Genomic DNA, 12,267 nt, shown 5'->3' with positions numbered 1-12,267 from the left:
CACGTTGTAGGAGCAGGATTAGGCCATTCGGCACATCAAGTCTACTCCGCCATTCAATCACAGCTGGTCTGTCTTTTCCTCTCGACCCCATTCTCCTGCCTTCTCCCCATAACCCCTGACACCCGTACTAATCAAGAATCTGTCAATCTCTGCCTTAAAAATATCCATCGACTTGGCCTCGACAGCCGTCTGTGGCAAAGAATTCCACAGATTCACCTCCCTCTGACTAAAGAAATTCCTCCTCATCTCCTTTCTAAAGGTACATCCTTTGATTCTGGGGCTATGGCCTCTGGTCCAAGATTCTCCTTCGAGGGGAATCATCCTCTCCATATCCACTCTATCCAGGCCTTTCACTATTCCACGTTCAATACGTGTCCGGTGGTATCAATTCTCTTTGTGCCGGTGCACTGCACCCATAATAACCCAGCCCCTTCATGCTCTCAGGTTCAATAGCCTCATAGAACCCTTCAACTGGAGGTGTTTTTTCCACGTTCACGGTGTAAGCTAATGCACAGTGATGGAAAAAAAATCAATGTGGAGACAGAAACGATCAAGGGGACTTGAATCAAATTGTGAGCACAGTTGATTTTCGGAATAAATGCCCAGGATGACAGCTGCTTTCTAAGTGTTATTATTAGCTGGAAACATCCCTAAGTACTTCGGCAAGACTTTATTCAGAGCCTCAAAGAAATTCGCTGTGTTAATTTAAATTTCTGTCACTTTTCTTTCATATTCACTAATCTGCTTATTGAAATAGTCCCTCGAGAGCTCACAAGGAAATAGGGCACGTTGTATCTGGGAAAAAAGGCACAATCCGCATTTCATGCTTCAATTATTTTTCTGTTCTCTCATCCTGCATTGACTCCTTGCCTTGTCTTCTCTGCATGGGTTCCTTCTGAATGGAAAAGGTGAAAGTGGGAAACCGGGCAGTGGAGTTGAGTTTGCAACAGGGCATCGCAATCTTTCCTTCACTACATAGAAAAGCACAGACACAAAAAGCCGGAGTAACTCAGCGGGTCAGACAGCATCTCTAGAGAAAAGGAATAGGTGACGTTTCGGGTCGAGACCCTTCTTCAAACCGAGAGTCAGGGGAAAGGGAAACAAGAGATATAGACGGTGATGTGGAGAGACCATAAGATCATGAGACCATAAGTGTTAGGAGCAGAATTAGGCCATTCGGCCCATCAAGTCTACTCCGCCGTTCAATCATGGTTGATCTATCTCTCCTTCCTAACCCCATTCTCCTGCCTTCTCCCCATAACCTCTGACACCCGTACCGATCAATATAGAATCAATATAGATATAGAACAAATGAACGAAAGGTATGTAAGAAACTAACGACGATAATGGCAACAGGCCGTTGTTGGCTGCGTTCAAGGTGAGACCAACTACAGACAATGAGACTCAACGAGGCGACTTTGAAGATGGTACCACTTGGGTGGGGGAGAGAGGGATGGGGATAAGGGTCTCGACCCGAAACATCACCTATTCCTTCTCTCCAGACGTGCTGCCTGTCTCGCTGAGTTACTCCAGCTTTTTGTGCCGATGTTCAGTTTCAACCAGCATCTGCAGTTCCTTCCTACACATTGAGATGTACAGCAGAGTAACAGCCCACCATGTCTGCTGAACATTATGCCATGATGAACTCATCTCATCTATCTGCACATGATCCGTAAGCCCGGCAGTAGAGGGCTCCAATGGCCATGTTTGGCCGGGCCATTCCCAGGATAAGGGGCCTTGTGGTCAAGTTACCAACTGTACACCTACAACAAATGGGGCCTGAAAATGGTGGCAAATCGAGTGACTCTATACCATCGCAGTGTACTTGTACTGTATCTGTTTGGTTCAGTTTATTGTCACGTGTACCGAGGTACAGTGAACAGCTTTTGTCGTGTGCTAACCGGTCAGCAGAAAGACAATTCATGATTACAATCGAACCACTTACAGTGCATAGATACATGACACGGGAATAATGTTGATTGCAAGGTAAATCCAGCAAAGTCCGATCAAGGATAGTGCCAGGGTCACCAATGAGGTAGATAGTAGTTCAGGACCGCTCTCTGGTTGTGGCGGGATGATTCAGTTGCCTGATAGCAGCTGGGAAGAAACTCTCCCTGAATCCGGAGGTGTGCGTTTTCACACTTCTATGCCTTTTGCCTGATGGGAGAGGGGAGAAGAGGCAGTGGCCAGGGTGCGACTCGTCCTTGATTATGCTGCTGGCCTTGCCGAGGCAGCGCGAGGTCTAAATGGAGTCAATGGAAGGGAGGTTGGTTTGTGTGATGGTCTGGGCTGCGTCCACAATTCGCTGCACATTCTTGCGGTCTTGGATGGAGTTGTTCCCAAGCCAAGGAGACTGACCAAACCAACATCTGAGATGCTGATCGAAGATGTATCTAAGGGCTTATGTGTAGTGTGTACTGAACTGTATATAAAAAAATAATTTCACTGTAGCTCGGTACATGTGACAAATAAAGTTCCATTGAACCTCCATTACCTGCATATCCATGTGCTTATCTAAACGCCTCTCAGACCCACTATGGTATCTGCCTCCACCACCACTGCCACTCACTGCCATCTATGTAAACAATGTGGCCGACACATCTCGACATTTTGCCCTCCTCATCTTGAAGCTATGCCCACTGACAATAGGCAATAGACACTAGACAATAAGTGCAGGAGTAGGCCATTCGGCCCTTCGAGCCAGCACCGCCATTCAATGTGATCATGGCTGATCATTCACAAACAGTACCCCGTTCCTGCCTTCTCCCCATCACCCCCTGACTCCGCTATCCTTAAGAGCTCTATCTAGCTCTCTCTTGAAAGCATCCAGAGAATTGGCCTCCACTGCCTTCTGAGGCAGAGAATTCCACAGATTTTCACTGGTCGTTGACAATTCCGTCCTGGGGAGAAAACTGATTCTGACTGTCTACCCTATCTATGCTTCTCAGAATTGAGTATACCTCTGTCAGGTTCCTCCTCAACTCCCAGTGTTCCAGGGAAAACAAGTTTTTTTCCAACCTCTCCTTGGAACGAATAGCCCCTAATCTCGGTAGCATTCTGGGGTAAACAACCTCAATCAACACTGTCTCCAAAGCCTTTATGACCTTCCCGTTAATGAGATGACCAGAACTGCATGCAGCCTTTCCTCAGCTTCCTGATCTCCTTCTCTCGCCTTGCAAGCATCACTAAAGGTAGAAACAGGTGATCTATTCACTTACTACTTTCCCCCCTGGACTACTCATAGAGTAGTCACATGACAGAGTCATCGAGTCACACAGCGGGGGAAACAGGCCTTTCGGCCCAACTTGCCCATGCCCCATCTACACCAGCTCCACCTGCCCACATTTGGCCCATATCCCTCTAAACCTACCCCATCCATGTACCTGTCCAAATGTTTCTTAAACCTTGAAACAGTTCCTGCCTCAACTACCTCCTCCTCCTCCGGCAGTTCGTTCCATACACCCACCACCCTTTGTGTAAAGAAAGTTACTCCTCAGGTCCCTCTTAAGTCTTTCCCCTCTCACCTTAAACCTATGTCCTCTGGTTCTCGATTCCCAATGTTCTCACGTAGGACAAATTGTGAACATTCGTGTAAAACAAGCATTCAAACCTGAGATCACTTTACAATTCCCTTTTCTCTACTTTTCTGACTTTTCTCAGTTCTGATAAAGGGTCATTGAAATGAAACAATTATTCTGCTTCCCTCTCCACAGATGCTACTTGACCTACGTGTGTCCAGAATGTTCTGCCAGGTGAGGTGGTGGAAGCAATTACAATGTGATCCTCAAGACGCTTTTAGTTGGGCGCATGGATGTGCAGGGGGTGGAGGGACATGGCATGTGCAGGCAGAAGAGGTTAGTATAACTTGGCATCACGTTCGGCACAGACATTGTGGGCCAAAGGGCCTGTTCCTGTGCTGTACTATTCTGTGCTCAATGTATCCTTGCTCTAGGTGGGGCAGGAGGTTATCTCACCACTGTAAATAGCACCCTAGTGGTAGAATCTGGGAGGAGCTGTCGGGCATGTGGGTGGAATCAGCATAGGATTAATGTTAACAGGTGATGGATGATCAGAGCAGACTCGATGAACTACGATCCGATACGACAGAACTTTATTTACCTCAGGAGGGAAATTGGTCTGCCAACAGTCATAAAAACACAAGATCCATGAAAGATGAAATTAAAGTCCAGGATTTGGGATGTGCAAAGATTGGGGAGGGAGGGGGTGGAAGGGAGGGGGGAGGGGGAGAGGGGGAAGGGGTGTCAGTCTCAGTCTACCCCATGACAGAAGGGGGAGGAGTTGTACAGTTTGATGGCCACAGGGAAAAAAGGATCTCCTGTGGCATTCTGTGTTGAAGGGTCGGTTTCCATGCTCTAGGTCCTTAGAACTGTGCAGCACGCCATTACTTAGAGAGGATGTGTGTGGGGGAAAGTCCAGTGAGTCAATATGGCTAGAAAATAGAAATAAGAAGGGAGTTATCACTAGTCCATTGGATTGTACTGTAGGGCCCAAATAATAATAATAATAATAATGCATTTTATTTATATAGCGCTTTTCATATACTCAAAGACGCTTTACAGAGATTTAGAGAACATAGGGAAATGAATAAATAGATAAATAAGTAAATAAGTAAACGAACAGAGAAAGGAGACAGAAGGTGAGGTGACCTTCAGTGGTTGAAGGCAGTACTGAACAGTTGAGACTTCAGCGATGTTTTGAATGTGGTGAGTGTGGAGGAGTCTCTAAAGGTTTGGGGTAGTGAGTTCCATAGGGTGGGAGCAGCGATGGAGAAAGCCCTGTCCCCCCAGGATCTGAGTTTGGTCCGGATGTGGGGGGATAGGAGATTGGCAGCAGCAGAGCGGAGGGTGCAGGTGGGAGTGTGCCTGTGGAGGAGGTTCGGTCAGGTAGGATGGGGCCAGGTTATGGAGGGCTTTGTAGGTTATGAGGAGGATTTTGTACTGGATTCTCTGGGGGATGGGGAGCCAGTGGAGCTTGTAAAGGACGGGGGTGATATGGTCACGGATCGGGGTGTGGGTGAGTAGTTACCAGGAATTAGTGGAGCAAATATGTAGGAACAGTAGGGTTGTAACAGTAGATGATATCAACTTCCCTATTATTGACAAGGGCTGCCTTTTGCTTGGTTTAGAGATTCATCACAGAAACTGGCCCTTCCACCCACTGAGTCCGCACTGCCTATCGATCACCTGTTCACACTAATTCTATGTTACCCCACGTTCTCATTCCTTCTCTACACACCAGGGGCAATTTACAGAAGCCAACTAACCTACAAATCCACTCGGCGACGGGGCATTTGCGTCAATCGGAGCACCCGAAGAAAATCCACAGGGAGAACATGCACATTCCGCACCCGAGGTCAGGATTGAACCTGGGTCTCTAGCGCAGTGAGTCAGTAACTCTAACAGCTGTCATCCCGAGTGTATAGGCAGTGTGATCCCATATGATGCCAACACGTGTGGAAAGGAACTGCAGATGCTGGTGTACACTGAAGATAGACACAAAAGTGCTGGAGGAACTCAACGGGTCAGGCAGCATTTCTGGAGAAAAAGGATGGGTGACATTTCGGGTCGAGTCCGAAGAAGGGTCCCGACCAGAAACATCACCCTTCCTTTTTCCCGCTGAGTTCCTCCAGCACTTTGTGTCTATTGTGCAAACATAGTTGTTTGCGGAGTGACGTGTGGTTCAGTGGAGAAATGTGCAATGGAAATCCAGAAAAAAAGGTTCTGGAGTATTTGTCAGTGGAATCAAGTAGCAAAATTTGTCACTAAAGATTATGGGAGAACGGATACTCTCTCCCGAGGAGCTGTTGTCTCCGGGTTAACAGGCATTTCCAAGAATGAGATAGAAAGATTTGGGTTGAGCAAGGGAATTAAGTTTTGCTGAGCAGTGGCGAATCAGACAGCCAGGATATTGACCAATGCAGTTCATAAATTCGTGAGTGATAGGAGCAGAACCAGGCCATTCAGCCCATCGAGTCTACTCCGCCAGTCAATCGTGACTGATCTACCTTCCCCTCTCAACCCCATTCTCCAGCCTTCTCCCCATAACCCCTGAATCAAGAATCTATCTATCTCTGGCCCTAAAAACATCCATTGACTTGGCCTCCACAGCGTTTGGTCGCAAAGAACTCCACAGATTCGCAGTGAAGATCCATCTGAGTGAACAAAAAGACGTGTGGCTTAATCCAATGCCTCGGCACTGTTCATTGGTGTTTATATTTTACCAGTGAGCCTTTCAACGCAGGCCCGCTTTGTAGATAATTTTAAATAAATATTCCGAGAGAAAAATATCTGGAAGTTGGTTTTACATCATAAAGGAAGAAAGCTCACGGTGAGATTTCGTACTGATCAATGACCCGTTGCTCTACACAGTTACCCAGGCATGGAAGAAATCCCATCTTAAATCAGCTGGAGTACCTGGACGCAGTATGAGCATCTTAATGTCAAAACCAGGCGTTTTAAAAATAGCGGTGGTTGTTAAACATTTATGCTGAGGCGGTGATTCCAAGATGCCTTCGGTGGGGCAGGGATGAGGTGAGGGTCGAGGGACGAGGATGGGAACATTCCCACGGTTCTCTCCGCTGGACTCAGTAAAAAACATCGCGTCTTAGCCCCGACCGCTAACTTTCTTCTCACTTAATGCGGCCGGTCCTCAGATAGAAAGGGAAACTCGAGGCTTTTGGGTGCCGATCGAAAACCGGCACCCAAACCGGCACACTGTAGATGGATAACTCAGCGAGCATACTCCGAATGCACATCCACCCTTTCTTTATTTTGTGTGATCGGCTTCCTCGGAGATGAAAGAAGACATTATTCTCCCGGTGAGACTCGTGCGTCTTTGAAATCTTTCCTCCTGTCACTCTGTGATAAGACCTCTTCCTTTACATCATTGGGGATTATCAATGTGCCACATGAGACTGTCGCCGTGGCAACCAGATCAGGAGGTACCCTTAGCGTTCGCTAAATTTGCCAAATATAATCTCCCTGCCAAGATTAAACTGCAATTTCATCAGCAAATGGCACAACTCGCAACAGATGATTTAAATGTGACATTGTTGGATGACAAAGTGACATGCGCCACAAGGGGAAATTAACACCACCCGCCTTGTTCCTTCTCTCACTTTTGTTCTCGTTCTTCCTGACGCTACCCGGTAAAACCGTGGGTCGGGTCGGAGAAGGGTTTAGCCCGTGTAGGGATTGAACTGCAGACGCTGGCTTACGCCGAAGACAAGCGCAAAATGCTGGAGTAAGTCAGCGGGTCAGAAAAGGACTAGGTTCCAAGTCGGGTCGAGGCCCTTCCTCGGACTGAGAGTCAGGGAAGAGGGAAACGTCACCTATTCCTTCTCGCCTGACCCGCAGAGGTACTCCAGCATTTTGCATCCACCTTTAGTGGTGCAAATGGGAACGACAACGACATTCCTCAAGAGAGTTCCCACAAATTATGGGAAGGCGTGATGTCATAAGGTCACAAGCAACAGGAGTAGAATTAGGCCATTCGGCCCATCAAGTCTACTCCGTCATTCAATCAAGTGGCAATGAATTCCATCAATTCACCACCCTCTGATTAAAGAAAATTCTCCTCATCTCCTTCCTAAAAGAACATAATTTACTTCTGAGGCTATGACCTCTGGGCCTAGACTCTCCCACTAGTGAAAACATCCTCCCTACATCCACACTATCCAAGCCTTTCACTATTCTGTATGTTTCAATGAGGTCCCCCTCATTCTTCTAAACTCCAGCGAGTACAGGCCCAGTGCCGACAAACGCTGATCAGAGGTTAATCTACTCATTGCTGGGATCATTCTTGTAAACCTCCTCCCTTTCAGAAGGGATTTGTTTTTAGGTTGGAGATAGCACAGACTAGATGGGCTGAATAACCTCCTGTTCTATATTGTTTCTACTATCCAGTTCTATGGTGTGGTTTGGACTTGAGAACCACAACCTCCATGATATCGACACCACCCATCAATAAAACATTGAGCGTGGCTACCAATTCATCAACAGCAGCAACATAGAAACATAGAAACATAGAAAATAGGTGCAGGAGTAGGCCATTCGGCCCTTTGAGCCTGCACCGCCATTCAATATGATCATGGCTGATCATCCAGCTCAGTAGCCTGTACCTGCCTTTTCTCCATACCCCCTGATCCCTTTAGCAAAAAGGGCCACATCTAACTCCCTCTTAAATATAGCCAATGAACTGGCATCAACTACCTTCTGTGGCAGAGAATTCCACAGACTCACCACTCTCTGTGTGAAGAAATGTTTTCTCATCTCGGTCCTAAAAGACTTCCCCCTTATCCTTAAGCTGTGACCCCTGGTTCTGGACTCCCCCAACATCGGGAACAATCTTCCCGCATCTAGCCTCTCCAACCCCTTAAGAATTTTATATGTTTCTATAAGATCCCCCCTCAGTCTTCTAAATTCCAGCGAGTACATCTTCCATTCACACAACCCTTTACATAAGAAAAACATCACAAGCTGCTTCAAAGGACAAATCGATGCCAGCATGTACGAAGAGACTTTGGTTCTAGTGAATAAGGCTTGGTCAAATGGATGGGTTTTAAGAAGAGCCTTAAGAATGAAGGTACACACATCTATCTATAGGAAGGAACTCCAGATGCCGGAGTAACTCAACGGAACAGGCAGCATCTCTGGAGAGAAGGAATGGGTGGCGTTTCGGCGGCACGGACTTGGAGGGCCGAAAAGGCCTGTTTCCGGCTGTATATATATGATATGATGATATATGAACCAGCATCTGCAAATCATTTTTATTACATTAATAGAAAAAATAGAAAATATCTTAATCCTTGTGACTGAGCTGCCTTGTGAAAAAAGGGGGCCTGGGTCATATGAAGTGCAGAAAATTGAGAGTGATAGAGAAATTAGAATAGACACTCCCATGATAAAAAATATTTTTCTACTGGGAAAACTCTTGGGACATTGAAAAGATGGTAATTTACAGAAGATAGACACAAAATGCTGGAGTAACTCAGCGGGACAAGCAGCATCTCTGAAGAGATGGAATGGGTGACGTTTCGGGTGGAGACCCTTCTTCAGACTGAGAGTCAGGGAAGAGGGAGACTAGAGATAAGGAAGGGTAAGGTGTGAAAATGACAGCTCAAAGCAGACAACGCTCAAGGAGATGTAGAATGGTTCATTGTGGCTGAGGGGGAAGGTGACAACGACGCAAACAATCAGTAAAATTAACCAGGACAGTGAAACTGTTCGGAGAACTAACGTGGGGGAGGAGCAGAGAGAGAGGGAAAGCAAGGGAAGCTAGCAAGAGAAGATAAATCAATGCTCACACCGCTGGGTTGTAAGCTGCCCGAGTGGGATGTACAGAAATGATACCAGAGCTTCGAAATCCGGGTCCATTTCTGAAATCAGTCGGCTGTCAATGAGAGCGTGGGGGTCCGCCGTGAGGGGTGGGGAGGGGGGGGGAAGAACAACGGAGGACCCGGCATGGGATGACCGGCGTGAGGGAGGGGGAAGAACAATGGACAATGGGGACCTGGCATGGGGGGGACTGCTGTGGGAGTGGGGGGAGAGCAAAGGAGGAGCCGGCATGGGGTGACCGCCGTGAGGGAGGGGGAAGAACAATGGACAATGGTGACCCGGCATGGGGGGGACTGCTGTGGGTGTGGGGGGGGGGGGGGGGGGGGACAAAGGAGGAGCTTTGTAACTTTGTCAGTGTCGTAGGTGCTGGGTATGTAAGCAAAGAATTTCACTGTGCCTTGTCATAAGATTAAAAATAAGGGGTAAGCCATTTAGGACTGAGATGAGGAAAAACCTTTTCACCCAGAGAGTTGTGACTCTGTGGAATTCTCTGCCACACAAGGCAGTGGAGGCCAATTCACTGGATGCATTCACTAGGGAGTTAGATATAGCTCTTAGGGCTAACGGAGTCAAGGAGTATGGGGAAAAAGCAGGAACGGGGTACGGATTCTGGATGATCAGCCATGGTCGTATTGAATGGTGGTGCTGGCTCCAAGGGCCGAATGGCCTACTCCTGCACCTACTTTCTATGTTTCTATGTGACAATAAAGCATTCAATTCCGATCCATCTATATACTAAAACAGTCGTTTGTTATCTTGTTTGTGACTGAACTTCAGCCAAAACGGTTCACGATAGCGCGACAATTTTAGGCCCACCTTACTCACCATTGTCACTTTAGTGATAATGCAAGTAGTTTTATTGAAATCGGTCTTATATTTTTTAAGTTATTCACATTTTAAAGTTTAAAAGGAGGGGAGGGGGAGGGGGGGAAGGGAGGAGTGGGGGAGAAGGGAGAGGGGAGGGGGAGGAGGGAGAGGGGAGGGGGGAGAAGGGAGAGGGGAGGGGGAGGAGGGAGAGGGGAAGGGAGGAGTGGGGGAGAAGGGAGAGGGGAGGGGGGAGAAGGGAGAGGGGAGGGGGAGGAGGGAGAGGGGAGGGGGAGGAGGGAGAGGGGAAGGGAGGAGTGGGGGAGAAGGGAGAGGGGAGGGGGGGGTTGAGGAGAGAGGGGAGGGGGGGGTTGAGGAGAGAGGGGAGTGGGGGAGGACAGGGTGGTGCACCAATGCAGGAGAGGTTTTGGCCCAACGGGTCCACTTGGTCTTTCCAAACAAAAGGATTCAACCAGTCGCTTTGCCACTAACCTTCCAGAATGATCTGGGCCAGGTCCTGTGCTGACACCCGCCCTTTCCTCACGAAGCACTGGTAGGCTCCTCCGTCGCTGTTGGCCATTCCGTCCATCGCCAGGTTCTCCTGGTTGCTCCCGGTGATGCGGACGTTCCTGCCCGGGGCGGTGAGCTTGCCGTTGCGGTACCACTGGACCGCGTAGTCCTGGGCCCCGGTCACGGTGCAGGAGAGCGAGACGCGGCTGCCCACGCTGGTCTTCACCTTGCGCGGGCTCACCGTTGCCTTCAGCGGCTCTGTCCATTGAAAGAGAGCAAGAGATGGTTGAGGCACCCCCTCCCTCATCCTGTCGGAAAACCTTCCGCAAAACCTCACTGAATGTTCATCTCCACACATTCCGCAATTCTCTGCCTTACGAGGAACTTGCCCCCAGGGAAACATGACAGTGTGCCAGTTGGTTTACGTCACAGATTCATCCCGTACGGAGACAAGCCCATCGGCACAACCTGTTCATGCATTTAAGTTGTGTATCTATCCTATTTGCCTGTATTTGGCCCATATTCCTCTAAACTTCTTGACTCTCAACCGCATGTTAAAGAGAGCAAAAGCATCAAAATAGGCATTAAAATTACACAACCCCCAAAACACACAAAAGAAACATCCATCAAGAAAACATCCATCACAGTGAGTCTCCTCCAGTCATATCATATCATATCATATCATATATATACAGCCGGAAACAGGCCTTTTCGGCCCACCAAGTCCGTGCCGCCCAGCGATCCCCGTACATTAACACTATCCTACACCCACTAGGGACAATTTTTTTATTTTTTTTATTTTTACATTTACCCAGCCAATTAACCTACATACCTGTACGTCTTTGGAGTGTGGGAGGAAACCGAAGATCTCGGAGAAAACCCACGCAGGTCACGGGGAGAGCGTACAAACTCCTTACAGTGCAGCACCCGTAGTCAGGATCGAACCTGAGTCTCCGGCGCTGCATTCGCTGTAAAGCAGCAACTCTACCGCTGCGCTACCGTGCCTCCCGCGGCCTGCAACCACAACAACCTGACCGCGGGAGAGGACGGCAGGAGAAGGGAAAAGACATTGTGGCCTTCCATCACAGTGAGGAGAGGACTGGAGGAGACTCACTGTGATGGATGTTTTCTTGATGGATGTTTCTTTTGTGTGTTTTGGGGGTTGTGTAATTTTAATGCCTATTTTGATGCTTTTGTTGTTGGACTGTGGGTGACTGAATTTCGTCCAATTTGGATGACAATAAAGCTATCTTGAATCTTGAATGACTCATACGGTCGTGCAGCTTGGAAAAAGGCCCTTCAGCCCAATTCATCCATGCCGACCAAGATGCCCCATCTCAGCTGGTCCCATTTGCCCGTGTTTGCCCCATATCCTTCCAACCCTTTCCTCTCCATGTAGCTGTCCATGTGTCTTTAGAATGCTGTTTTAGTATCTGGCTCAACCACCTCCTCTGGCAGCTGGTTCCATATACCCACTACTCTGGGTGAAAAAGTTGCCCCTCAGGTTCGCTTTGAATCTTGCCCCCCTCACCTTAAACATGTGTCCTCTTGTTTTTGATCTCCCTACCCTGGAATAAACGATTCTGTGCAATCACTC

The 12,267-nt window shown here is 48.1% G+C and overlaps 1 protein-coding gene across 1 annotated transcript in view; it reads right to left on the bottom strand.

The window, feature by feature from the left end:
• LOC144598975 (cell adhesion molecule DSCAM) overlaps positions 1–12,267 on the bottom strand; it is a 565,733-nt gene that overhangs the window by 214,079 nt on the left and 339,387 nt on the right. Inside the window, exon 6 of the mRNA XM_078409651.1 lies at positions 10,653–10,928. Coding sequence (XP_078265777.1) covers positions 10,653–10,928 — 276 coding nt within the window. The remainder of the gene's footprint in view (positions 1–10,652; positions 10,929–12,267) is intronic.

The sequence above is a fragment of the Rhinoraja longicauda genome, chromosome 12, assembly GCF_053455715.1.
Source record: "Rhinoraja longicauda isolate Sanriku21f chromosome 12, sRhiLon1.1, whole genome shotgun sequence".
NCBI lineage: Eukaryota > Metazoa > Chordata > Chondrichthyes > Rajiformes > Arhynchobatidae > Rhinoraja > Rhinoraja longicauda.
The sequence above is the reverse complement of the archived record's forward strand: the minus strand, read 5'-3'. Positions and strand labels throughout refer to the sequence as shown.